The sequence below is a fragment of the Aureobasidium melanogenum genome (genome assembly GCF_000721775.1).
Source record: "Aureobasidium melanogenum CBS 110374 unplaced genomic scaffold scaffold_23, whole genome shotgun sequence".
Taxonomy (NCBI): Eukaryota; Fungi; Ascomycota; class Dothideomycetes; order Dothideales; family Saccotheciaceae; genus Aureobasidium; species Aureobasidium melanogenum.
The window spans coordinates 99,956-126,372 of NW_024470075.1; the positions used below are offsets into that span (position 1 = coordinate 99,956).

The following is a 26,417-nucleotide window of genomic DNA, read 5'->3' on the forward strand; positions in this document are numbered from 1 at the left end:
ACTCTAGAGCAGATACCCCTTAGTACATAACACATTCCCCAATGCATTACTCTAGATTACGATTCCTTTTGACTTCAACCTAATGTGATTTTCGTCCCTCTGTGTCTCCATATATCCCTCATCCATATCAAAAACACCTGTGTCTAGAAGAAATCAAACCCGGGATTCATAGTCGTGCTCAAAGGCTCAACCTGCGTGAACGCCTCAAAAGTACTCGGGCTCATATCCAAAAGATCATACTCTAAACCTCCAGACACATCGCCATTGTCGAGATAAGAAGCATCCATAAAGACCATGTTCTGCTCTTCTCCTCCATCAACCACAGTCTGCTGCTCACTGTGGAGATCGTTGGCCACCAGAGGCATGTTATGCGGAGGGTGTGCAGTAGACAGCGGTACGAATTTTGGTGGATGAAAGGGTCGTGTTGATACGTCTCCTGTTGGGTCGCTAGGTGATGCGGTATGAGCGTGGATATCTAGACCGAGGACCATTAATTCTTTGCGAATGAGTTTTGAGGCTGTTGCAATGACTATTGTTCTAAGGGTCAGTGGGTCTCAAGGTGGATTGTGTAGAGAATAGCCATACCCGGGTTGGTCTTCTTTACTCTTTCAAGAGCAGAAAGGCAGTAAGAAAGTCTTTCCATCGTATATCTTTGCGGATTGGTCGGACTGGCCTGCAGCTCAAGTAACAGAATGGATGTTGCAGTGTACAAGCTGTAGGCCAAACTTAGGACTATATGGCCGTCACCAAAAGTGCGGACAAAGAGGTCGAAGAGTGCTATGATCGAGGTGGAGGATGATATGCATTGTATGAGCGGATTTTGGTCAATGCTTGTAGCAGCTGATGGATGATTTGAACTGCTGAGTCTGAGCAGGGCCCGGTGCAGAAGGATATTGATGGTGTGATAGAGGCAACTGTCATCCCGTCAGTTTGAACATATCAAAATAGTCAAAATAATTCACTTTAGTGTTACAATATGCGAAGGGGGCGCCAGCTGCGGTAGAGCTCCAACGTTGATCTTCAGATGCTCTGGTAGATCTTTCCACCAAGCTCTCATCTTGGAGCTTTGCTCGAGGGCGCATGCCAAAGCGCTAGAGGATGACAAGTCGCAGGTCGGGCTGTAGAAGTGAATGAGAACTTGGTTCAGTATCTCGGCAAGACCGCACATATGTACGAAGCATGAGATGGAATGTGCTTGTCTGGGTGGATAGTTGGCGGTTGTGAGGCCATGCGGCATCCATATCTCGATCTCTGCAGTGTCGTCCACTGTAGGGACGTCAGCGGGACTCTCAGGAAACTATCAGGGTGATAGTAGAATAACTTACTAATAACACGTGGTGGACTGACGTGTGAATTCTGCAACATAGGTGATCGTCCAAAGTAGAGCGACACCAACTTGTCCCACAGATAACAGCCCCAGAAGAGGCGGTTTCTTATCTCAACATCTTCCGCAGAGAATTGAGTCGAGTCAGCGTAACGTTGGCCATCAATGCACATGCCCATGTCGTCAATCAGGCGGAAGGCCATGCCACTGTACAGCCAAGCTTGTGTTCTGTTCCCACGTCCACACTCTTGAGCACTGAGTAGAAGTAGACTCTGGACTGTAGGTACCTTGCTCTGCCCGTTCCTAATATCGTCAAATAAGTTTGTGACAGCCGTCTGGAAGAAAGCCTTTCCCTCGTCGAATGGAGCAAGTAACTCCTGCATTCCAGGCTCTGCCTTGCACCAGCGTACTGAGTGGGAAAGCATGGCGTTGAGCAATGCGGCGGAGTAGTACTGACCACCAGTCATCATATCGCCTGACAGCTGTTAGCTAACATCTCTTAGAGGAGCGCTCGGCCACACGTACGTGTAAAGGCCGGTCTGTAGACGAAGTTGAAGAGAGGTTGGATCCATGACCAATGTGAATCAAGCAGATACCGATAAGGCTCCTGTGGCGGGAGTCAGCTTTGACCAGTAGTGCCTGCGAAGTAAATGTCTACTCACCGGGGTGGTTGCAAGCTTCTCAAATGCTCGTTCACGCCATGCATTGTTCAGTAAGCTTTCTCGTTTTGAACCATCTTCCTGCTGCTCAGCATCCTTGTCTGTCACCCGTGCTCTAACACTTCCGGGCAGTTGGAAGAGACTCGTGGAGCCATGAAAGGCAACATCATCGTCTTTGTTGTTTCCGGCGTCGGCAGCTGTAGAAGTAAATGTTGCAGTTGCAGTGGTGCTTTGTTGAGGAAAAACAGCCTGAGTTGTTGCTGAAGTTGAGGCTTCAGGTTGGGAAGTCGCAAGCAACGACTCAAGCTCTGCGACTCGCTTCTCCAGACGTTGTGTGTATGACAAGGTAGGAGCACTTGAGTAATTAGTTCATTCAACTTTCAGGCAGGCTCAAATCTTGAGCGAGTCATGATTCCGGAGTGACTGTCATACTTACAGGTGATATTCGCATGTATCAGCACGAGCTTTGCATCGGTTACAGATTGGTTGAACGCCGTCGCATTTGACCTGAAAACATCGATAGTCAACAAGTGCTTACGATGTACTCTCTCCCTCGGGTTGTATACCTTTCGCCTTCGACAGGGCTCACAGGAAAAGGCACTCTTCTTAGGGTTACGATTTTGAGCGGGCATACTGCCTCGCACTTTACTTGCTAGCCGTCGGATAAGAGACCTTTATCAGGTAGGAACGGGCCTTTACCATATCCCTAATCGACAAATTGCCGAGTGTTTGATGGTTTTAGCGTGTGGAGAACGTGGGTTGAAGGTGGAGTGCTTGGAGATTCGTGGGTTGGCAAAGCTTAATTTCATCCAAAAAGTTTGTCACACAAGAAGCCGAGCACGAACGTCTTGGTCTATCGTCGCTCTCTTGTCATGTGAGTACGTTGTTTAGAAGAAGTCTTATTGAGTTGAACAAATGGTTAGGGGCCTGCTCCTATCCTTTGTTGATACATATCTAGCTAAGCATGTAATGGTGAACTCTGATGTAAGAATTGTCCATGCATGAGTGCAACTATATTCATTCAGGACGAATGAAAATCAACCTGCTCTTGCACTTATCCCAACTTGCCTTACTTTCTCTACCCAAGTGCATCCTTCTCTCTCTACTCAATCCCACCAAGAGCGTCGTTAACGATGTCCATAAGGACAGGTCGTTTGCTGCTCGAATTCTCTTTTCCAAACAACGCCTTGGTTCCCACTTTGCAAACCTTTTCAGGCATTTTGAAGGGCTTGTTCATCTTCGAATTGTCTCTGTGGTATACGCTTCTGGCTGCTGGAGAGCCAGAAAGGTAATCCTCAATGCCTTTACGTTGAGCATGAGGATTACGCCTGCGCTTCTTACCATCTTCGCTGTCCTCAAGATTACCGGCGAAGTCTCTCTTGCAAGGTGATTTAGCAGGCGTCTTTTGCGTTGCCAAACTCATACCCAGCATGTCTTGGAAGTTGTGACCGCGTTCAGCCAATTTCGGAAGATCGTATATCCATCCATTGCTTTCGACAAGTTTGAGAAATTTCTCGAGCAACTCATTCGACGTCAGCGTCTCCTTACTGCCCAACACGACCATTTTGCTTCTGGCACGTGTGAAAGCTACATTGAGACGCCTCCAATCCCGAAGCAGGTCACCCACGTTTCCTGTATCATTGCTACGCACGCAAGAGATGAACACGACTTCCTTGTCGCGGCCTTGGAATTTGTCTGCAGTATGCATTTCTACCCCCGAAGCTTCCGGGTGTGATTTCAGCAACTGTCGCAACAGAGCGAGTTGAGAGCGGTAGAAGGCTATGACTCCAATTTCATTAGGAGGGACGCCCTGGGAGATCAGAGAGAGAACCAGTTGTGTAAGCAGTTGGGCTTCAGTCGCATTGACAATGCGAGAACCAACCGCGGTTTCCTTTGGCACGGGACAAAGGGTGTCTGTGTTTGCGAAGACCACCTTTCTGGATGGTGAGAGGACTTCGGAGAGCCAACATTTTCCTTCAGCTGGACCTGGACAGAGGTTTCGGTCTAAGGACCACGAACCTTGTGGCTCGGAGTGATATCTCATCATGCCGTCAGGGGTGGGAACTTTGAGGGTTCGGGAAGCGACGGCATCATTGCCGCATTTTAGGCGACCGGAGTAGATCAAAGTCTTGGACAGCAATTGCACTTCTTCGCACATGCGATACTGGTGCTCTAAGTTGACCACACTCTCTGGGTGTCGGTCAGATAGGAGTTTGAAAAGACTGATGTCGAGGCCGCCTTCTTGGGCCTCGCGATTCTGGACCAGAGGAGGAAGCTGGTAGTGGTCCCCAACGAGGACGAACGTTTTTGCCATGCGAATAGGTCCGAGACAGACTGGAAGAGTGATCTGTGATGCTTCATCGACAATGCAGTAGTCAAAGGCTCTCTGCTGGAACAGTTGATGGTTGACACCTAAACATGTCGTTGCAACGACCTGTGGCTTCATGTACGTGTCTTCCAATTCTTCCATGCTTTGTTTAGGTGTTGCGGCTAGATGGGCAAACTCCTGAACCTCCGGATGGATCTTCGCCAGAGTACCCAGTCGCAAGACGGACGCATCTGAATCTCGAAGTTTCAGAAGAATATTGTCCACGGCGGTATGTGTGTATGAAGTCAGAAGCACACTCTTGCCACGAGCCACCAAGGCTCTAATAATATGAGCAATAGTGGTCGTCTTTCCCGTACCTGGCATACCGAGTACAAGAGCATAGTCCTTGGCAGACATGACTTTGTCAATCGCAGCACGTTGATCCTCGTTGATTTGAAGTTGGCTGGCTGGACCAGACAATGCGTAGGCCGCAGGCTCGGGCTTGAATACCGGATCAGTGTTTTCAACGATGAGTTTGCGCAAGTCGGCGGAACGGAAAATGTTATCGTCCATCAATGCTAGAAGATTGTTGCGAACAGTAGCCATACCATTGCTGAACTCGTCCTTGTCGAGACGATAAACAATAGGTACTTCCTCGATACCTTCAGCATTTTGACTAGGCTCGTCTTCCCTACCAACTTCCATTATACCTGAAAAGGTTTGATTCGTGTTGGTATCGAAGTCGGCTTGCTTCTGGCGTGCGTTGTGGAGTCTTCTGTCAACAGCGACCGTGATACGCCCTCTTGATACTTTGGTCACATAGCCATTGGCGAGTGCAAAGTGACCCTTTTCGCTCGATATGACGATAGGCTCTCCGACCGTGATTTGAGATTCGGTAAAAGAAAATCCTGATCGCGGCTCCTTCTTCACTAGAGTATAGCGATATCGGTTGATCTTGGTCATGTCGTCAAGCTCTCTCATAGAACCTTTCTCGATAACGACTTCGGAGAAGCAACGGCCAAGCTTCTCACGTTCGGTGCTAAGCATGGTCCAAAGCTCGCGTCGGAACTTCATCAGCTCAGATTCCTCCTTGGTTAGAAGAGTGTCCCACTTCTTGAAAAAGTCTTGATGAACAGGTTGCAGTTTGCCGACAAGCTCGTTGAATTTTTCCTTGACACCGGCACTCTCAGTTGTGCCGTCCTCTGCAAGTTTGTGGTAAAGGAAGCATTCTGTTTTGGCATAACATCTTCCACACTTGCGCTCGTCTTGTATCATTGGTGGAAGCTGAAGACGCTCACGGACATAGCAGGCAAGCTCGTTTCGCTGCATGATCATATGGCGAAGTTCATGGCGTATTGCTGGGATTCGTGCAATACTGGAGTTGTCCATATAGTAAAGCAAGCCGTAGATGACATCCAGATCGTATCGATCAGACAGCAAAAGCGTGTACAATGCTGTTTGCGCGCGATGCGAAGTATTCGTAGTGTTGCGTCCAGTCTTGACTTCAAAAGGTACAGTTAGTGCTCGACTACCCTGCTCATCCTCCATGAGAACTTGAACAGTGGCGTCAATGTTGCCTTTCAGTCCGTAAGTTGGCGACCATACATGCTCCTCAACGTCGAGCAGTTTGGTAATGCTGACACGAATTTTCTTGCCACCTCTGTCTTCCGCAAGAGCATCAGGGCCAGGCTTGGCTTTGACGAAGACCTTGGCCCAAGAGCTCATCTCGGGCATCTTGCTCTTAAGGTGCTCATAGGCCTTGTTCGTGTCTTTGTGTCCGAGCTCGAACAAGCTCTCCAGGTACTTGCTTACTGTCTTCCCAACGAGTTCGTTCAATGCGTCTTGTTCCCATGCATTTGCCTTCATTGCTTCCTGGAAAATCTCGTGAAGCATGGATCCGTAGACAGAAGGCTCACTGGAACGACTAGTCGCTTTGACTCTGTCTTGAAGAACAGCTCGGCGGATACACTCGAAGGAATCCGCGACGACTGTGGCTGAAATCAGGTGGTCGGGATGAACAATGATCAAGTTCTCAGCGTCATCGATAGTAATCTGACCGGTCCTGCTGAAGCGGCCAACAACATGCACGTAGGAGCCAGGAGCGCAGTGAGTTTCAAGCCATGTTTGCCTCAGAGTGATGGTTTTGTTTCGACTGTGCACCTCATCCTCAACAAGCAAGACCTGCACGTGATTGTCAATTCACCAGAATCTCATGAGGAAGGGGCGATGGCACAGCACGTGGCTTACCTTTTCAGCCTGTTGACGACCACGATGATCGGTATATTGGCCGTCTATAACTTGCTTCACCAAGTACCGTTGAATGGCGCGAGACTTTTGAGTAGTCTTGGATGACACTTAGCTATCTACACCCTGGGAAGATTCGAAATACGTACAGAGCTAGCACTTGTACTTGCTTCCAACGCTTGAGTAGCATCCATTTCAGCCTGGACAAGTTGTTCTTCATCAAGGTCAGAACCACCAAATTCGTCGTCATCGTCGTCGGAGAATCCTGTAAGGTCAAAGGTTTGTGGCCTTTGCTGTTGGTCTTGTTGAGGCAGCGCTGGCGCAGAGGGAGGTAACGCTTGGTCAGGCTGTGCGATCGCACAAGTATTTGGTTGGGAGTTAAACTGGCCATTGGAGGTACCGGGTCTGCTTTCGAAGAACGAAACAGCATTTTCCATTTCTTCGGCGTCGAGATCATCGCCAAAGTCGTCGCCAAATTCATCGTCATCCTCATCAATAGTATTCATTATGGTTGTGTTGGTCATCGAATTATTCTGAGTTGTGTTATTTGGTTGGATCTCTGCCATGTCATCCAATGTGATGTCTGCATCGTCAAACTCGGCGTCTTCATGTTGATAAGAATACTGTTGTGACGAATGTGTCGAACGTGGTTGTGATCCTTGATGGTCTGATGTAGGCTTGTGTATCCTGGGGAATTCGCCCTTGTCAGGTAAAGGTGAAGAACTTGAAGGAATGTCTTTGTGTGCAAGAGATTCTTGGACCTTCTCGACCAACATGCCGACTCGTGATAAAGGTTTTGCGACAGATGGATCCTGAGGATTGTTGTTGTCCCGAAAGATTCCATTGACACGGCGCCGTTTGACTCGAGAAGAAGGAAACTCTAGACCACAGCTTGCCCATCTTCTCAAACCACCAACGCTGCCCCCAGGTGTTCGAGGAGCTGATCGAGGCGAAGAGTCATTCATGAGATGCGCTAGTGAAGGCATGCGTTTCTCGATGGGCGTCTCGTCGGAATTCCTAGCAGTAGCATATCGCGTCCATAGTTCGGCGGCTGGGTCGGCTCTCGGAGTCTTGAAAGCAGACTGTGGGAACTTGGAGTCGAGAAGGTCGGAGGCATCATTCTGAGAAGAAGTGACAGGCGACGAACTCTGTGGGCGTCTCCGTCTCTGACGAGGAGTCAGGTCTGGGTGTGAGCTGTTTGCTATCCAACCAATCTCTTCAACAGGCGATTCCTCTTGAGGCGTGGGTCTTCGTAAAGCGTCCTCAGCATTACCAATAAGATCAGCAAGGGGTAGGCGCATGGCCGGGGTTGAAGGCAGCGGTCTGTCTTGTACAGTCTTGATAGGCGACGATGGGGCTTGAGCGTGCTTGACAGGTGACAGTGGAGCAGTAGTGATGTTGGAGGGATTTTCCTTGTCGGGGTGGCGGGAGAATTCGAAGGCTTTCAATTTTGATTTTGTGTCAGTCGAAGGTTGGATCGGAGGCTTTGTCGAGGGAAGAGGTTTGTTGGTGGCCTCGTTGGTGGATGGGTTCTTGTCGAAACTGCGATTGCCCTGCCATCGTGCTTTTGACTATGGTGGATTAGATTTGAAACGACGCGTCTCGAGATGGTCGGTTGTTCTCACCTTGGAGCTGTGATCTTGCTCAAAGAACGACTTTTGTCTTGACGATGACATGAGGCAGATGAATACGTGCAGACAACCCGATGTGTTTACTGACGACTACTCACTATCACACTTCGCAGCAGCAGTGCCTTCCTGTTGCCAGATGCATTTTCGTGTCCGCCTCGCGACACGGAAGTCGCGTCCTATCGCGCCTTCCCCACAGCCTTGGCATCAATGACAGCGCTGACCATCAGTGCTTTCCCCAGCCCGGCGATAAGATAGATAGTCCGAGCAGTCGTCAAGGTAGAGCAAGACGACTTGAACTTGTGCTTTTGTCCACACCTTGATTAATCATCGTTGTAGAAATCATTAAGCAAATCATGTCTGAGACTTCAAGCAGAAGACTGGAGTCGCTGCCTGACGAGATCAGATCCCATATCTTAACTTATCTCATGCGCCCTCCACCATCTTGGGACTGGCAGAAGAATACGCTTGACACCAATTTGACAAACGCATCTGACTTGAGAAGCAAACCCTTGAAGTCTCTGATCCTTGTATCCAAGACCTGGTATCGATTGGTCTCGCCGCTGCTGTACACCCATCTGCGACTCCGGCTTCAGACTCATATAGCGCCGGCCGAACCGTCATTGCTTGCACCAAAGCTCAAGACTATAAGTGCTAACTTCAAAGAATGGCTGTTCAATGACCCAGGCTATCCACGCGACATTCGTCTCCCATATAGGCATGTTTGGCAAGATGCAAGAACGGACAAAGCTGCGGCATGGATGACTACACTAGATGAACAATTGTCCAGCCTTTTCTCATTTCTCGACTCACCAAACAATGGCAGCGCTAGTCATAGTGTACAGTCTCTAACCATCGTCGCTACTGGAGAGCTCAGCAAGAACGATCTTGACTACATCCGTGATGAAGTACACTGTTTGATTGCAACGACGGCCTTCTGGAACCTGCTATTCGAGAAGCTTGACCCTGCAAGAGTCTCGGTACTGGCTCCACCGAGTACGCTCGCTTGTCTTCTGGGTTGCAGTATGAACATGTTGGATGCTTGGGCATTTCCGGGCATGGCTATGCAGTTGGTCTCGGTCTGGAGGGAGCCGAGGCCTATGGAAGTCGCCGACCAACGTCAATCACCTTCTGAAAACTACTACGACTTCCTGAAGCCAGTGGAGCTGGTCATGGAACCCAATGAGTACGGTAGACCCGCTCTGTCCAGTTTGATCTACATTAGACCCTGGACCCATTTGGCTGTCAACGAAGGATCCTTCCTCGAAGCTTACTCAACGTACGAGTATTTTCACAAGAATCCCCCTGGCATCTTGGCATCGGTAGGCAGAGCGTTCCGACTCGAAATGGAGATGTGGTCGGTAGCATACAAGGCTGTGTTCCCTTTTGGTAACCATATCGGCTCGCCACTCGACCGAATCACATACAAGGGTAATTCATCGAACGTGCGAAAACTTTACGTCAAGTTGGCGCCCAATCCGGATGATACAATCCTGGATGATCCGACTCAAGTCGGCAAAGCAGACATTGCCGATTGCTGGCGTGAAGTTGAGTCTGCGTACAGATTCTTGACAGATCCTGCTCTCAGAGGCGACCCGGATTTTGCACAATCTGGAACGGGCAGAGAGCTTGAGATGTTTGGGTTCGGTGATGGCAGTATTGCTTCAATCAGGGAGACAGTTAACACCTCGCTGGCCACTGCAGAATGGCAAGAGGTGGCCAGCAATGAGTGGCACAGCTCTCGACTATTGTCTCGATTAGGAAGGTCGGTGAACGGTGCTCAGGGTATCGCTAGAGGGTTGGACGACATGCAGATCGAGTAAAGTACTCTCTGGTGTGATTGGATCTATATCAAAACTCGCTACTGTCGCTCAACTCTCGCTTTGAATCCTACAGAGCCCATACACAGAGAAAGATAAGAGCCCGATCGACCCAGAACAAAGGAGTCAAAACATAAAGAAGCGAGTATAAGAAGCGACAAGGCATGACTCAAGTGCACGCATCGGTTTCACAATTGATTCGTTGCCCTTCTGCTCACCACTAAGACCATCATCGTAGCTAGACTAACGCTTCCTCAGCAAACAATAGAGTTAGCCCAGTTGGTGAGACCACTCATAAATTCGTTACGACACGACTCCCAGAAATCTTTGGTTCGATCCTCGGATGTAGCGGACCTGTGATGTTCTTTCTCTCTTGTAAGGTAGAATGCTTTGCAGGCAGGAGGGGGGTTCCAATACTAGCTGTTGCTAACAGGGTTTTGTGCATTTGTTTCCTTTCTCTCGGCAACGAAAGAATTGGCCGCTTGTAAAGAGATTGTTGATTTTGGACATCGGTCATGATGATTGAGGAGAGTATTGTTGTTACACAGTCGTGGTCATGGTCACGGTCATGGTCTGCTTAGGTCTTGTCCTTGTCCTTGCTCTGACCTCTGACATTGCCTTCACAGAGTCTGCAGTCGCACTCTGCGACCTTGTTGTTGAGCAGGCTCCAGACGTGATAGGTAAACTGGTCAACTGAAGGGAATCTGCCGCGAGGGTGACCATAGAGGTAGATGTCGCTGCGAGGAGGGTTTTGCTTCCAGACGGTGTAGTTGGGAGGCAGACTGGTAAAGACCAGGTTCACATCATAGTCTGCGGCTGTGGACTATAGTCAATCTGTTGTCAATGCATTGATGATTGGATTAACATACAGTACTTCTTGCTCAGTACTTCGAGGTATTCGTCTGGGTCTTGTTGGGTCATCTTAGAGTTGGGACCGGGGACTTTGTCTTCTTTGCCATTGCTCCAATAGAGGAAGTGAAGAGGGACGAGTATCTCTTCCTTGTTGGCAACCTTCTCCGCTATCTCTGCTTGAAGTTGTTTGAGAGCATCTGGGCTCGTCAAATCACCAAAGCCATCCATGGTTACGCGTTTGGGCCTAGTCTTGGTACGTGCAGGCGTCGCGTGGTGTGGCGTTTGTGGAGAAAAAGTGTGGCGGTGTGTTTGGGTGCTGTTTCATATCAAACATGACACTTTTGTTCTCGACCTGACATTGATTTGTTTCCAGACCATTCTTCTTACTCTTGGAAATTCGACGACATTCGTGATCCGGTACTTTCTTGGGTCACAACACGAACACGATCACCTCACATTACCATGACAATGCCATTATAACTCGGAGCATACCCCTGATCCAACACGTCAAACAACATCTTAAGGATTACCACAGGTGCACTTGAAGATGTCTCAGCCAAAGCTTCAGGAGCCAGCTCCCACGTCAGAACCTCCAAAGATGATCCCCACGCCAGAAACAGATGTGATGCTAAGGCCACGCTCTCCTCGGCCTGTAATCCCAAACAAAGACCACCGCACAAGACTACGAGCTCGTACTCAAATCAAGCCAATTACAGAACGCCGCATCCTCAACTACTATTGCTTTCCAAACTTTGCAGACGAACTCCATGAGATTATGGAAGCTGGTGGTTCTTTCAGTGAATCAGACACAGACGAGGATTCAGACTACGAACTACCACCTCAAACCATTCATCGGGAAGGAGCGCAACTAGGCCTGAAGCGAATCAAGTGGTACAGCGAAGGCATTCAACGCGCAGCCAGAGAGTTGGAGAGACTACCTGAAGACACAGCATTCCTCGATCAAAAAGATGACTGGTTTGGTTTAATGGTGATACCCAAGCCTGAATCCGAGCCTGAGGAAGACCCCGAGTTGGACTCCCCATCTCGACAACTGAGGGAAGAACTTTCTCAAATGTCGCAAACTGAGTCGCCTTATGTGGATGAAGAGGATGGTGGTCAACCTGTCGTTACGCCAATTCATGACGAGGTCATGTTGTTTGTCAGCGAAGATCCTGCTCCCACTCCTGCCGTTCTGAACGACTTGCCTCCTCGATCGCATAAACGCAAACGCGTATCATGAAACCAATACTGTGGAGAGGGTTTCGCTGGCATTCTGGAGGCTGCCTCTTTGATAACACACCAAATGTCGGTAGCCGTTCGACATCCTCGACAATCTAGCATAGAGCTGTGATAGATGGATGATCAAGCCAACACCTCGGATCTCAGATACCAATCTATCTTGTCGAGAGCAGGATAAGCTCGGTGGTGGTGCGTGTTAGCTAATCACGCCAAACTTCCTCGAGGGAGAGATGGAGGTCCGATCTGACCAGACTTGAACGAAAGATGACGTTCCAGAAGTGACAACAAAACAAGTTGTGTTTTACACTCTGAACTCAGAGTAACGAAGCCAATAGTCATACACACGGCTCGCATACATACAGAGGACGGTGTTGCTTTTACACAATGCATACTGGATAGACTTTTGCATAGTCAGGACTTTATGTATCCGCATGTCAAAAGTATTGCAACCATCAAGGTTTACCACCGCTCTACTTTTTCATCCCTCCTCTCCTTGCCCATATATCGTTCTTTCTGTAAGCTGTCGAAATGCACAATACTGGTCTCTTGCATATATAGAAGATGTAGTATAAACAAAGTTGCTTCTATTATCGTATGTACAAATATTGAACCACCACGAATCATCAAGACCCATGGTTCAATCATCCACATTACACGTTGCCCAACAACAAAAGAAAAAGAAAAATTTAGAAGAAAACACTACCACCCAAGCCGGCTTTTGACCTAAGCAGAAGCGGAAGCAGTGGTAGTAGGCAAAGAAACCGAAATCGACTTCTCAGAAAGGTAACTGCTAATCACACTCTCCACCTTGCTGACAAAGGCACTGGTAGCACTAGGCTGGACGCTAGTACCAAAGCCGGTGGGAGTGGAGAAGGAAGAGAAGGAAGGCATGGAGATGGACTTCGCTGCCAGAGCGGAAGAAAAGCGAGACTCGACAGAGGAAATAACCGAAGAGGCGAATTTGTCGTTGGTGGCGAGAGTGCCGTTGGTTGCGGCGAATGAAGGGGTGGGTGAAGGAGAGGCTGATGACGAGAAGGAAGATGATGACGAAGAGGAAGAAGACTCGGTCAACGAGGCTGAGGAAGTGGATGAAGACTCGATCAACGAGCTTGATGATGAAGAAGAGGAAAGAGCTGAAGAGCTGGAGCTGGAGACAAAGGAGCTGGTGGGAGTGGCAGAGGAGCTTGATGAGGCAGAGCTGCTCTGGACTGAGGAAGAGCTGGCAATGCTCGAAGATGAGCTGGAAGAGAGGGTCGAGCTGCTCGAAGAAGAAACAGCAGAGGAGCTGGAAGAAGACTTGCTGACCGATGAGCTGGAAGAGCTGGAGGACATAGCAGAGGAAGAAGAAGAATGAGATGCCGAAGATGAAGAAGAGGCGCTAGAGCTAGCCTTTGCAGACGAAGCAGAAGAAGACTTGTGGGCAGTGACTTGGGAAGCAATTGAGGCCAACTTGGAGGAGACCTTGGACTCAACACTGGAGACCTTTGAGGAGACCTTGGACTCGACGCTTGAGACCTTGGACTGGATACTGGAAACCTTGGCAGGAATGTTGGTAGTAGAAGGACCAGCCTTCGAAGAGGAGGAGCTAGCCTTCGACGAAACTGAAGACGAAGAGGTCTTCTTTGCTGAACTGCTAGACTTTGCAGAAGAAGGGGTTGCCTTGGACGAGCTGCTAGACTTCTTGACGCTGCTGCTGCTGCTGCTCGACGACTTCTTTGCAGACGAAGTAGTCTTGGCCGATGAGGATGAAGAAGTCTTTTTGGCCGAGCTTGACGAAGACTTGCTTGTCGAGGAGCTCTTCTTGCTGGAAGAGGTCGTCTTTGCACTTGTCTTGCTGGAAGACTTCGAGAAAGCGGACGATGTGGCCAGGAATTCGGGCAAGACAATGAGAGAACCACCGACACGAGTGGTAGGGGCGACCAAGAGGGCACCGGCCGGAGCCCGCTCGACGAGATCAGCCTCCACTGCCTGAGCAGGAATGTTGCGAGGCACTGCAACTGCTGCGCTGGCGAGCAGGGAGACCAGAGCCACCTGGCTGATGGGGGTGTCGAAACGCATGATTGACGGATGTTATAGTGGATAGAAACGATAGAAGTATATCAGGAGATAGTATGGTCAAGCGAGTGAAACAAGTCGAGGCGATGACACCCACAGATCTGCGAGGAAGAGTTGTGCTGAGCTGCTGCTGGAACTGCAAAAGACAAGCTGGATATGGAAGTTATATCTTCATCCTGAAGGCATTCCACCATCAGGGTCTACATAGGTGCCAGAGCGTAAGGCAACATGCACCGTTGCCAGATCGATAGACAAAGTAAACGATCGTAACGTTTCGGTAGTCGGTACTTGGAATGGCATGTCTCGAACGCGATTCTGGCCAGACTTGATAGAACAGAGACGACTCCAAACCATTCTGGCAAGAAAAAAAGATGTTCTGTGACGGCGAGGCTTCCTATCAGTAGAACCGTTATGCTGATAGAGGCGTTGGTTGAACCAACGGTGCGCCGGCAGCTTCGCGTGGCGGCGCTGTTTGGGCATACAGAACCGTTTAGGGACAAAATCCCAAAAAATATGACCCTTTCAAACAAGATGGAGGGTTCGTATTCCTTGCCAGATCTTTGTTATGGTCGAGCTGACAGCACAACAACAAAGCGTCGTGGTTGTGGCTTTATTGAGCGACGTAAGTGGTTGCGCAGACATTCAAGCATTGCCAGTCAGTTTGTCATAGACTCAAGCGACCTCAGGATGTTCATATGAAAATTCAATTCATGCGTACCTGAAAAAGATCATTGTTCAAAGGTCTGGGGTTGCGAGACTCGCGACGGTTAATCCTGTGCTTCAAGAGAGTCTCGGCCAGATCATCTGGATCAAAACATGTCCAGTTCACATTCGAGGGAACAACAACGGTGAAAGTGCTCAGTGCACAGCCTTACTCGCTACAATGTACTGCCTCTCGCTCTTTGGAGTTGAAGCTCTGCGGTCGGGCAGCATTGGGATTCTGGCGTTTTAGCACTCCAATTTGCTGTCAGAAAGGAAAGTTGCGATTCGGTCGATCATCAAGAGAGTCGCCGATTGCGACGTGCTTCTCTGAAGGTGATTCCTGAAAATTGAAGTGGGTATCTTGATATTAACAGAGTAGCGAGACGAGGAATCTATCTTCTCTTCGATTTCGTATTGCTCTTGGCGTTGTTGTCCCACAGAGCTTGCAGCTTGGCCGCTGCCTTCCTCTCTTTCTTGTCAAATGGCCCATTGTAAAAGTCCCAAAGAACACGTTTCGAGTCTGCTTGCCGTTAGAACATATCGTTTTTCTTGAGGAGTTTCCGAAGCACTTACTTGCGTGGTCAGGCGCGAACGAAATGCCGTCAGCATCCTTCTTCCTGGCCAAATTGACGGCTTCATGAAGCAGAGCCATGCCCTCGCCCTTGCCGCGGTATCGTATTCTTACTGCCCAGCCTTTGATCTCGGCTCTCCACTTGCGTCTCTTGCCTTTTGTCTCTGCATCCACCCAGCCCAAAATGACTGTTCCGATCACCTCATTACCATACTTTGTAACCAAAACATCGGCATCTTCCAGCATGCTGATGTGGACTTCTTCGGCAAGGGCGATGTAAGGATTGGTGAAGCGACGGACCGTGACCATGGCAGCCATCAGGATTCCGGCCGAGGTAGTGAACATGATGCCAATATCCGCGCGTGACTTGACGATGTACTGGCTAATGATGGCCAGAAAGGCAATGAAAGCAGCCATGTTGAAGGGGTTGAACATCAGAATGCGATTGGCTGTTTGACGCATCTGCGCAATGCTGTCTGCGACCAGCTTTAAAGCAGCTATTTTGTCCTCTTCTGTTTCTGCGACATATGTCTTGAGATCTGGGACTCCTGCAAGAGGGCCCTCGGGTACATCGGAGCTATTATCGACTGCGTTCTGCAACGGAGAAGGAGGACCAATTGAAGAGGCACTCGCTCTCATACTCGGTGGAGTCGACATCGGCGAAGGTGGAGGCGACACGCCCAGATGAAGATTGGTTCGAAGTGATGTGAAGAATGCTATGAAGCACAAAACATCAGATCTGTGGACAGTTGGAAAATGCACGAAACGTTGCAATTGACAACAGCCTCGGCAGATGGAGAGCTTTATGCATACCAGCAGAAGTCCTGAAGCCTGGGATCTTGTCTCCTACACTAACAACCTGAGAATCAGTAGTTGCAAAATCGCAATTGTCGTCTATTTCGACTCGGAACGTTCCCTTCCAAGAGTCCTTGACAGCGAGCGAGGGCGACGAAGAAGGTGCAGAAACGTCGACGAGCTGGAGCTCTCTTCTTAAAGTTTCCAGACAAACGCGCTGCCTCAGGCGAGGCACCATTTTTTCATTGGTTTGTCGCCGGAGCACGTGGGCTTTTACTCAAATAATTAGTTCTATATGGCCTTCTCACGGGCCTTTGGCTGTCTGTCTTTTCATGAGAGAAACCCTCATTGACTGAACAACGTGCGAGGAGCTGTTCTTATGACTGGCTCAAGGCCACTGCCAAGACGTTCGAGAGCAGAGATAGTGCCCGGTATCTGTGTTAGCGTAATCCTATTCACCACTCCACCCGTGCTAGAGATCCTGTCGAGTTTGTTTGCTATCTTCAGATTTACTATTGCCTGATTGGTCGTCGTGAATATGCACGAGATCTTCTCGGAATGACCTGTCAGACGGACTTCTTTCCTTCGAGACTACTTGTCGTCAAATATGCAGTGACGAGAATTCCAAGCAGAGAATGCACGTACAGCAGCATGCCAGAGATAAGAAGGCGAGACCTCAGTGGTCGACATCGACCGTGTACCACGATTGATGCCAACCCACGAGATAGGACTGGTCACACACTCTTGATTGTACAATATACTGCACGAGAAAGACATGACAACAGCCTGAAAGCAACGGTATGCAAAGTATTATTCGAGTGTACTCGTCTCATCCAATTCGTCCATCATCATTGATTCTCTGTCGCTCGCGCCCAAACATCTGACATCTCGCATCTACTAACAGAAACCCAGAACGCCTCATATAACCACCACATTCAACTCTACCCCAGAGCTTTGTCACAGGCATTCCCAGTGACCACCGTAGCTCAGAACGAGCTCTAGTAACACATTTCGTATGGCCAAAGTCTAGAGGACTTCTACTTCTTTGGTGGTGCTTGAGCCGCACCGCCAGGCTCCAAGACGTGGGTATGACCAGGCGCGTGATAACATTCTCCTCCTTCTTCTTGTCTACACACGTAGGCGTTCTGGACCCAAGGGTCGGCAAGAATTTCGTCCATAGTAGCACGACGGCGCGGGTCGAGGTCGAGCATACGGCCAATGATGTGTCTAGTATCACGTGGCAGTAGGCGAAGCAAACGCAATGGGCCCTTGATCTGTTGGCTGGGTTGGTCGCCCGAAGTCGAAGCACCATTCTCTGGCTTTACAGAGCCGTTGCTGACAGACTGTCGAGATTGGGCGAGAAGCTGATCCTGGCCAGGGTCTGGAGGTGACACGAATAGTCTGTACGAATTGTCTGAAATCCTTGGCGCCTTCCAGGGGAATCGACGCAAACACATGCAGCAGAAGATGATCGCTATTGACCAAATATCAGCGGGCTGCGGGTCGTATCGTGAGTTGTCGTAGACCTCGGGGGCAAGATAAGGATCTGAACCAACGACACCTGGAGACTGTTAGCTTACTTGATTTGTTATGGTTTATTTGAGTGGCATACCTGTAGAGAGCACAATGTCGTTCTCAAATGGATATCTGAAGACGACAGCACTTCCGAAGTCAATGATCTTCATGATGCCATGCTCATTTACCACAACGTTGTCGAGCTTCAGATCTCGATGCGCAAGACCCATACTGTGTAAGTACAGGACACCACTGAGAATCTGCAGGGTGCAGCAGGTAATCTCGTCGCGAGACATCTTGCCAGTCATGACGATAGCGAAGAGATCGAAGGGAGCGTACTCCATGACCTCAAACCAGTTGCCCTTCTCATGTATAATGTCGATCGTTTCAATAATGTTTCCATGGTGAAGTGTCGAACCGATACAGAACTCGGCTGTGACCTTCTTGTTGTACTCCCTCTCGCTTTCATACGTATGACGGGCACGGAACTGCTTGACCGCGAAAGTTTTGCCGTCTGCAGTTCTCTTCATGAGTCTAACGGATCCTCCAGCTCCTGAGCCGAGTACTCTGCCGAACTTGCCGTATTTGGAGGCCAAACCATGATCGTCGGCAAATGGTAAGCTCTGAGATTGACCAGATGGTGTAGAAGTTCCGCTCCTGACAGGCGAGCTTGCACGGCTTTTGTCTTTCTTATCGCCAATCTTGAAGAAGCGCTTCAAGCTGACCTTGGAAGCTGACTTATCCTTGTCCTTGATGGTATCATCGTGGTGGTGATCGTGTTTCTTACCACCAAAGAAACTTGACCTCTTGTCGGCATCCGATGGCTTGAGGCTCGCCGAGCTTGAGGCGGTCGCAGCTGCAGGAAGGGAAACTAGTGAAGTTCCAGAAGTGCTGTGTCCCTTGCGAGGATCTCTGTTGCCAAAGCGGAAGCGAGCGTCGATGGAATCTACATTACGAGTGGGGGGAGCTCTCTTGCTTCGGGCGTAAGGATCGTCTTTGTCGCCTTGAGGCCAAGGCTTCGTGTACGTAGCAGAAGGCGTTACGGTTCCTGAACCAGTCGGGGTGCTAGCTCCTGAAGCAACGGGACTGTGCTCGCGCGAGGGTGGTACAGAGTCACCAGTGGGGCCGAGAGAGAAGCGAGGTTGTTGTTTAGGGTGTGCAGATACACCAGTCTCATCGGAAGACGGGACCCTTGAGCCAGGCTGAGATGCCGACATCTGAGGAGTCATGATGTCTCCGCCAGCTCTTGCTTTTGCCAGCTGGGATACAGAAGCAGCTGTGCTAGCGGCAGGCTTGCCCTCACGAGTGTGGGATGCCGATGGGGTCAGAGGTGGAGAGTGGTAGGCTGAGGCAGGGGGAGAAGGGCGAGGAGAGGGGTGTGCGGAGCCTGCTGGCATCACAGGTCGTTTGTTGGACTGACCCGAAGGCACCTGTTCATGGCGCGTCAGTAGTCAAGTTGTACGAGGCACGATCAGATGAGACATACCCTGGACACTGGCTGCGAGCCTGGTAACGACACAGGCTCAAAGGAGTAGTGCTCCATGCGCTTGGACTGTAAGCCATTCTGGAGCGTCGTCTTGAGCTGTCTCAGTTCCTCTTCTGCCTCGGGCGACAGATTCTCCCTCTGTGCGTCATGACCAGTAAGAGAGCGGACGGGCTCCAAGTTGGCCTCGGGCTCGATCTCCTGATTCTTTGTACTGAAGCGAACGGAAGCTTGCGAAGGCGAGTCTGTTCCGCGCTGAGAAGCCATTCTTGATGAAGTCGTGACGCGATGCTGGCTCAGCGAAGCGGTGACGTTTCAGACGCAGGGAGGCAGTATCCCCTAGAGTTGATGACAGTGGTTGGTTGGATGATTAAATGATAGTAATAGTTGAAATCGCAAATGTCAAGATGGTCTCTGAAGACCGGACAGGACAGCTGATGCGAGTATGAGGGATCCAATGGGGGAAGGCGTGCTGCTACTGTTGGCTGTTGCGTTTACTTAAACGAGACGCTTGAACGGGTCCACACGGGGTCGCTAGAGTCGGTAGATGCACGCTCACGACAGGCCTGAGCAACGGTATACAGATTGGATAGTTGGGATATGCAATAACAAGGTCCTGATCAATGCTTTGGTGACCAGTGCGATAGTTGGGGAGGAGGAGAAGGACGATGGAACACGCACGACGAGAGCTGCCCTCAGGTTGTTCACGTCATATTTTGACTCAGTACCGTACGCGGCTGCCAACGGCCAAGGCAAAATTTTAGCAGTTTCTTCTTCAACCTCTGGCAGGCAAGACGAGTGTTCGGCAGGATACGGGACTCAACCTTGGGGAGTGAACGCCAACAATTTATCAAACAAGCATCTGTGAAGAAAATTTCTGCCACAAGACAATCTCTTTAGTCAAGGTGGGAGCACGCAAAGCGCAGCGACGAGTCTGCCCCTCATTTCCGCAGCCAGATCGTGGATGAGAGCCTTGATCGCATCCTCTACAAGGCTTGGCCGAGGCATCGACTAAAACAAGACCTCGATCCCGAGCGGCCACATGTGCGCCTACCGCCCTCGCTGGTCTTGTTTGTGATTCAGTGCGGCTCTTTCTCGTCGTGGCTTGCACGCCTTGCATTTCCGTCGAGACCCTGCGACCAGCTGACAGTACAACAATTATGAGCCCGGGCAGTCAGCTACTCGAGTGCATAGAGCTCTTGCTGAAGAGCGGTCTGGTAGGCTAGAACTAGCATGCACACGCAACAATCGAAAGAGGGGCATGTGATTTACTTGTAGGCACTGCTCCACTCTTAGCCATCAGCTGCCGCGACCTGTAGAAGTTCTGCAACCAGGGGTCACAAAGCACTGGTTGCGATATGTCAGAGAGCGAAATACATGGCTATAATGCGGATCAAAGTGTTTGTGTCCTTTGGGAGCTGTTCAGGTAGGTAGTTAGGGCTAAGGGTCTCGAGCTCGAAGCACCTCGATGGGCTTGATGATGCACCTTGCAAACACGCCCAACTCGTCAGGTCATGCTTCAAGCACTCCTCGGAAGAGACTTACAGGACGGTATCGCTTTATCGCAGTAGCTGTAGACATTTACAAAATGAACCGTTGGCAAAAGAAACAGCCGAAATACTGAGCAGAATAGTCTCGCCATGCAATTTCTCGCGACGTCATTTTGCAAATTGGGCTCGAAGCGCAGTCCGCAAAAGACTGTAATCTTGTGATTAGACGCCCGAGGGGCAGAGAGCTCTTCGATCGTTACCCTCACAACATCCTGAAACTTTCCGACCAGCATTCGAATCGCATAGCATCAGCACAATCCGCATACACACAGCCTCTCTGTCAATCGCGACCGTCTTCGTACTCCCACCGCCAAGATGATGAACTGGGCGAAACAACAGTAAGCTGTGCCGAAACAAAGACCGCATACCCGCCACTGACTGTATCTCAGGCTGGCCAATGTCGCCGGCACTCAAGAGCCCATCTACGGACCTTCGGCCATCCAGGCCGTCAGCGAGCAGGCAAAGACCAAGCCCTACACCGAGCTGACCAAGAATGACATGAAGTGGATCACAATCGACTCGACCTGTGTCGAGACTCAGACATGGTACTTCATGACTGACAGCGGTCACATCTGCATGGTTCAGGTCATCTACAGCAACGTTGCGTAAGTCCTTGCCTCATGCCAACTTCTGCATCGTCTGACAAGTCCCAGCGGCATCAAAATCACCACCCAGTTCAACACAAAGATCTTCTACCAAGATGGCAAGACTCCCAACCTATGGTCCTCGGACGCTCTCGAGAACTACAGCTTTGATGAGGGCAAGTTCAGCTTCCGCGCAAAGGGCTGCTCCACCGAGCTCAACGAGGAGGGCAACAGCTACCACATCAAGTCAAACACAAACAAGCAGAGCATTGTCGACATCAAGTTCACCCAGGCTGCTCCCGGTTTCGTTGTTGGCAACAACGGTACCTCCAACTTCGGCACCGACCCCAAGAAGCCATGGGGCTCAATGAGACACGCCTTCTGGCCCCGTTGCCAGGTCGAGGGTAACATCATCACTCCTGCTGGCCCCCTTGACGTCAAGGGCAGAGGTTTCTTTGTCCACGCACTTCAGGGCATGAAGCCTCACCACGCTGGTAAGTCAGCTGAGTTGTTCACAGTCTTTGTGTCATACTGACCAATCCTTGCAGCTGCCAAGTGGAACTTCGTCACCTTCCAATCCCCTACCTACTCCGCCGTCATGATGGAGTACACCACTCCTCCCTCGTACGGCTCAACTGTCGTCAACGTAGGTGGCATCGCTACCGATGGTAAGATCCTCTGCGCAGGCTCCTCAAATAGCGCAAAACACAGCGAGATCAAGGGCGACCCAGAAAACAGCTGGCCCGAACCAGGTGCCATCTGCTTCTCATGGAACGGCACCGATGCCAGTGGTCAGTCTGTCGAAGCTGTTGTCGAGGGTTCGCTCGGCGAGAGACTCGACCGTGTCGATGTCATGGCCGAGGTCCCCAAGTTCGTCAAGCAAATCGTTGCCGGTGCCGCCGGTACTAAGCCTTACATCTACCAGGTAAGTCTTTTGGCTTGGTGCATCATAACAGTTGCTAACATCTTACACAGTATGGTCCCAAGCTTCCTATCAAGATCAAGGTTGGCGGCGAGGAGAAGACTGAAGACGGCTCCCTCTTCACTGAGGCCACCTTCATCTCATGATTGTGAATTCTACGACCTGTATGTATTTGTCACCAATTCACCTGGGGAGTTCCTGGGGCGGTTCGGGAGTATTCTTTGTTTGGGCTAAATATCATTGTAATAACCACGCTTGGAGAAGTGTACGTAAATACCACTCGAAATTCAACACAGACGCACATGCCTGTCTATGCGCTGATGATTAAATTCTCATAATGCACAACCAATTCACCTCCTTCGCTGGCCGGTCTTGCCGCCGAGACGCCAACCTTACATTTTGCGTCCTTTGGCAAGGCATTCCACCACGTAATTTCTCTCATTGGGTGACGCTCGCCATCATCGCCGTGCAGGTAAACCCACAGATGATCATGCTCGACAACCATTTCAATGGTGGCAGACACTTTGTCAGCCGCGACGACCGGGTGCAAACTCCAATCTGACCAGGTGTCGGTACCAACAACACTTACACGAGGCTTGCCATTCAACAATTCAATTCCTGTCTTGACCCATTTGTTCTGTCTGGCGCCTGGTATATCGATGATCATGCAGAGTCCGCCTTGGTCGTAGAGTTTGGTCCATGGGCCCGATACTGTGACTTTTGCTGACTTGAAATCTGAGGCGGCCATGGTACGGTAGATGTGAGGTGTGTTGCCACGATCTGTGGACGGAGGGATACGCCAGAGATCTGTGTTGTCGGGACATCTCAAGTCGAATGGTTTGCTCATGTCTGGAATATTATGGTCATAGTGAGATGATTGATATTCGGCCATGGTGATTGTTTGGCGTAAGCAGACTGATAGTAGACACAATGATCAATATGTAAGTGTTGAAGAGACTCGAAAAGCAATGCAGCCGTCTTTAGAGCCACTTTATGGACTCTGTGCAAAGGACAGCTGGCTGGTCGATCCATGGCATCAGCCACACTTATGCTCAGGATCCTGAATGCTTGGTATACCCAGGAAACACGGTCCGCCTTACCGTCTTGCTGCAACCCCCACGTTTCTCCACGCGCCTCCTCCTGCTTAGGGCAGCTGAGATCTGCGTCGTCGGACCGAAGTATCTAGGGCTTGTAACTGCCTCTCTTGAAGAGACAAGGAATATTCCTTCTTGATGACGCTTTTACGCGATTAGAAATGATGCCAGGTTTCCAAGCTCCACTTGGCATCTTCATTCAGAAAAAAAATTGATGCACTGAACTATCAGTGAAATATCATCTTCCCTCAAGCTGGACAATCTCTTGGATATTGGATTACATTCAAGTCATTGAGAATGTCATCTTCAAGACGAGCTGGCCACCAAGGCTCTGCCACGACTGTCATAGAACTTGAGCCCATCCACACACCGCCACGATCATCTGAGAAACGCGTTCCTAGGGAGTCGGGCAGAAGACTCGGTCAGAATGATCTTGATAATAACCGTGAACGACATGACCACAATGAGACTCTACCTTCTCCCACCGTCGCTTCTCATGATGCACTGGAGAGATGGAATGCTCCAAGATCAAATCTCTATCGAACACTTGCTGCCTTCATAGGCTTCGCTATCATGGGCATGAACGATGCCACCTATGGAGCCATCATTCCATATGTGAGGCCTGACTCTGCTTGTTTAAGCATATGATCAATACTGACTGGCACTAGCTGGAAAAATATTACAATCTCTCATATACAATCGTTTCGCTTATCTTCCTCAGTCCCCTGGTCGGCTACAATCTCTCAGCCTTACTCAATAACAGCATACACCTTCAATTTGGACAGAGAGGTGTAGCTTTCATTGGACCAGTTTGTCACCTGCTGGCATACATTGTCATCGCCGTTCACCCTCCATATCCGGTGCTAGTCGTAGTGTTTGCGATCGCAGGCTTCGGAAACGGGCTGGAAGACGCAGCTTGGAATGCCTGGATGGGTGCAATGTCGAATGCGAACGAAGTTTTAGGCTTTCTTCATGGTATCTATGGTTTGGGAGCTACCATCGCTCCTTTGATTGCCACTTCACTCATAACGAAAGCTGATAAGCCTTGGTGGACGTGGTACTACTTCATGGTACATTCAAATCGCCTGACTCAACGGTTCAGCTGTGCTAACGTGATCCATAGATCGGATTCGCAGCCGTCGAACTTGTCACTAACCTTTGGGCTTTCTGGAGTCAGACTGGAGAAGTCTTTCGTCTTGCGCATCCCAGAACCACCGATCAGACAGGCAACAGAATGAAAGAGGCCTTGCTCACTATGCCGAGTGCCCGAGTCACATGGTTGTGTGCTTTGTTCTTGTTGGGATACGTTGGCATCGAAGTAGCTCTCGGTGGCTGGATTACCACATTCATGCTTCGAGAACGTCACGGTGGTGCTTTCGCCTCTGGAATGACTGCAACTGGCTTCTGGCTCGGCATCACCATCGGCAGACTGGTACTTGGTTTCGTGACGCCACGCATCGGTGAGAAGTTATCCATCGCCATCTATCTTCCAATCGCGACCGGTCTCGAGCTCCTCTTCTGGCTTGTTCCGCAGTTCTATGTTTCGGCTGTTGCAGTGGCACTGCAAGGGTTCTTCCTAGGCCCAATGTTCCCCGCTGCTGTAGTCGCGACAACCAAACTCTTGCCTAAACATTTGCATGTCAGTGGTATTGGATTTGCTGCTGCGTTGGGTGGCTCCGGCGCTGCGATATTCCCCTTCGTTACTGGTGTCATTGCACAAGCAAAAGGTGTGCAGGTCCTCCAGCCGATTATTCTAGCACTCTTGGTTGTCATCTGGTTGTTCTGGATCTCACTTCCTAGGATCGAAAAGAAGAGAGATTAATAGGAGGAGAGATTTTGAGATGCCAAAAAAAGGCATGATATGACAGCTCTCAGTGGACATTTTCCTTATTCCAAAAGGCTTTATGCATTTTTATGGGTACAAATGCAGCAGCCATCAGATCTTGGGACTGGAACGCCATGTAGATTTTTTGGTCAGCCCGGTGACTACAACAAAGCAAACTCACAAGGCTGCTTAGTAGATACTAATACTTCTATTGTTCATGCTCGATGCACAGAGTTGTCGTGTCTTTTAGCAATATAGTATAGTCTGAACAAGTCTACACGAAACATGACAAAGAAAGCAATAGACCTGGGGCTCTCATGTAACGCACGCTTCCGGCCGTTGTCATTAATATCTCGTGCAGTTTCTCCGTAACTTCACAACCCTATTATGGAGACGAGCGTGTCGAAAGAAGCAACTTCGACAGGAGCCCGAGTTTCGAAGTTGGTGGGCTCGGTACTCGGCTTGGAGAGCTCGCAGCGACCATGTGACGAGTTTCTTGTCAGTCCTGGCTGGCCTGTAAGCCCTTAGTCTCGATGTGGTATGGGAGTGCGCTGTGATGTGGTGGTGGGTTAAACAGTATGTGGTACTGGTTTTATAGTGGGTCCGGTGCTGTGGTGAGTGCTTCACTCTTCAAGGAAACAGTTCTGGCTGTGTCATACTTCAGTCCTTCGCTGATGTATGAATATGGAAAGTCATGGGAGAGTGAACGTGGATGACTGATATTCTCTCTTTCTGCTCTCCATACAGCAAATCATGAGGCGAGAGCACCACTACATAAAGATTCACCAAATATAAAAACGGTCTTCCCTAGGATCGAACACACATCTCCAAGACACATCTTCTGGCATCATGACCACCTCTGACTGAATTAATTCCAACGCTCAGCAGCAGTGGCCCAATGGTAGGGCGCCTCGCCATTAAATGACCTTGCAAACACAAGCATTGTCGACAAAGACCTTTCTCCCCTTGTCTGACTTGTGTTGTCGAGTAGGCGGCGTACGCACGCACACCCACCGAGGCAAAGATTCCGTGTTTGCAAACACAAGCATTCGGACTTTGTTAGTAAGACCATTCTTCACTGCGTGGCATAAGGTCTTTGGATGCATTTGAGGAGGTGTGGGTTCGAATCCTACTCGCTGCAGTCAACATCTCTTTTTATGAAAGAGCGGGCTGCCTTTTTTGCCGTGTTCAGTATAGTGAATGTGCGGCTGTTTAGCCAGTAGGAACAACTAGCTGGTGGGTGTCGT

The 26,417-nt window shown here is 49.9% G+C and overlaps 11 protein-coding genes across 11 annotated transcripts; 4 read left to right on the forward strand and 7 right to left on the reverse strand.

Moving 5' to 3' along the window:
• Window positions 1–143: 143 nt before the first annotated feature.
• On the reverse strand, window positions 144–2,434 carry M437DRAFT_77850 (uncharacterized protein; the record flags this gene model as incomplete). Its single annotated transcript, XM_041026891.1, has 6 exons — window positions 144–529; window positions 586–914; window positions 963–1,266; window positions 1,326–1,799; window positions 1,850–1,931; window positions 2,420–2,434. The coding sequence occupies 6 exons, from the start codon at window positions 2,432–2,434 to the stop codon at window positions 144–146; spliced, it is 1,590 nt and encodes a 529-aa protein (XP_040876763.1).
• Window positions 2,435–6,654: 4,220 nt separating this feature from the next.
• Window positions 6,655–8,211, reverse strand: M437DRAFT_55873 (uncharacterized protein; the record flags this gene model as incomplete). Its single annotated transcript, XM_041022955.1, has 2 exons — window positions 6,655–8,106; window positions 8,161–8,211. 2 exons carry the CDS (start codon window positions 8,209–8,211, stop codon window positions 6,655–6,657), a joined length of 1,503 nt encoding a protein of 500 aa, XP_040876764.1.
• A 308-nt stretch (window positions 8,212–8,519) lies between these two features.
• M437DRAFT_55821 (uncharacterized protein) lies at window positions 8,520–9,986 on the forward strand (the record flags this gene model as incomplete). The annotated part of the gene is made up of 1 exon (XM_041022939.1): window positions 8,520–9,986. One exon carries the CDS (start codon window positions 8,520–8,522, stop codon window positions 9,984–9,986), a length of 1,467 nt encoding a protein of 488 aa, XP_040876765.1.
• Window positions 9,987–10,560: 574 nt separating this feature from the next.
• On the reverse strand, window positions 10,561–11,063 carry M437DRAFT_68717 (uncharacterized protein; the record flags this gene model as incomplete). The annotated part of the gene is made up of 2 exons (XM_041025159.1): window positions 10,561–10,799; window positions 10,853–11,063. The coding sequence occupies 2 exons, from the start codon at window positions 11,061–11,063 to the stop codon at window positions 10,561–10,563; spliced, it is 450 nt and encodes a 149-aa protein (XP_040876766.1).
• Window positions 11,064–11,382: 319 nt separating this feature from the next.
• Window positions 11,383–12,075, forward strand: M437DRAFT_87285 (uncharacterized protein; the record flags this gene model as incomplete). Its single annotated transcript, XM_041028615.1, has 1 exon — window positions 11,383–12,075. The coding sequence occupies one exon, from the start codon at window positions 11,383–11,385 to the stop codon at window positions 12,073–12,075; it is 693 nt and encodes a 230-aa protein (XP_040876767.1).
• A 722-nt stretch (window positions 12,076–12,797) lies between these two features.
• On the reverse strand, window positions 12,798–14,132 carry M437DRAFT_87286 (uncharacterized protein; the record flags this gene model as incomplete). Its single annotated transcript, XM_041028616.1, has 1 exon — window positions 12,798–14,132. The coding sequence occupies one exon, from the start codon at window positions 14,130–14,132 to the stop codon at window positions 12,798–12,800; it is 1,335 nt and encodes a 444-aa protein (XP_040876768.1).
• A 1,091-nt stretch (window positions 14,133–15,223) lies between these two features.
• On the reverse strand, window positions 15,224–16,059 carry M437DRAFT_56036 (uncharacterized protein; the record flags this gene model as incomplete). The annotated part of the gene is made up of 2 exons (XM_041022979.1): window positions 15,224–15,351; window positions 15,405–16,059. 2 exons carry the CDS (start codon window positions 16,057–16,059, stop codon window positions 15,224–15,226), a joined length of 783 nt encoding a protein of 260 aa, XP_040876769.1.
• Window positions 16,060–17,234: 1,175 nt separating this feature from the next.
• Window positions 17,235–19,462, reverse strand: M437DRAFT_77855 (Pkinase-domain-containing protein; the record flags this gene model as incomplete). Its single annotated transcript, XM_041026892.1, has 3 exons — window positions 17,235–17,758; window positions 17,810–19,142; window positions 19,199–19,462. The coding sequence occupies 3 exons, from the start codon at window positions 19,460–19,462 to the stop codon at window positions 17,235–17,237; spliced, it is 2,121 nt and encodes a 706-aa protein (XP_040876770.1).
• A 1,598-nt stretch (window positions 19,463–21,060) lies between these two features.
• M437DRAFT_77856 (survival factor 1) lies at window positions 21,061–22,397 on the forward strand (the record flags this gene model as incomplete). The annotated part of the gene is made up of 5 exons (XM_041026893.1): window positions 21,061–21,083; window positions 21,135–21,350; window positions 21,399–21,823; window positions 21,878–22,254; window positions 22,305–22,397. The coding sequence occupies 5 exons, from the start codon at window positions 21,061–21,063 to the stop codon at window positions 22,395–22,397; spliced, it is 1,134 nt and encodes a 377-aa protein (XP_040876771.1).
• Window positions 22,398–22,561: 164 nt separating this feature from the next.
• Window positions 22,562–23,143, reverse strand: M437DRAFT_56142 (uncharacterized protein; the record flags this gene model as incomplete). Its single annotated transcript, XM_041022995.1, has 1 exon — window positions 22,562–23,143. One exon carries the CDS (start codon window positions 23,141–23,143, stop codon window positions 22,562–22,564), a length of 582 nt encoding a protein of 193 aa, XP_040876772.1.
• Window positions 23,144–23,642: 499 nt separating this feature from the next.
• On the forward strand, window positions 23,643–25,167 carry M437DRAFT_68723 (MFS general substrate transporter; the record flags this gene model as incomplete). The annotated part of the gene is made up of 3 exons (XM_041025160.1): window positions 23,643–23,960; window positions 24,014–24,415; window positions 24,469–25,167. The coding sequence occupies 3 exons, from the start codon at window positions 23,643–23,645 to the stop codon at window positions 25,165–25,167; spliced, it is 1,419 nt and encodes a 472-aa protein (XP_040876773.1).
• Window positions 25,168–26,417: the final 1,250 nt, after the last annotated feature.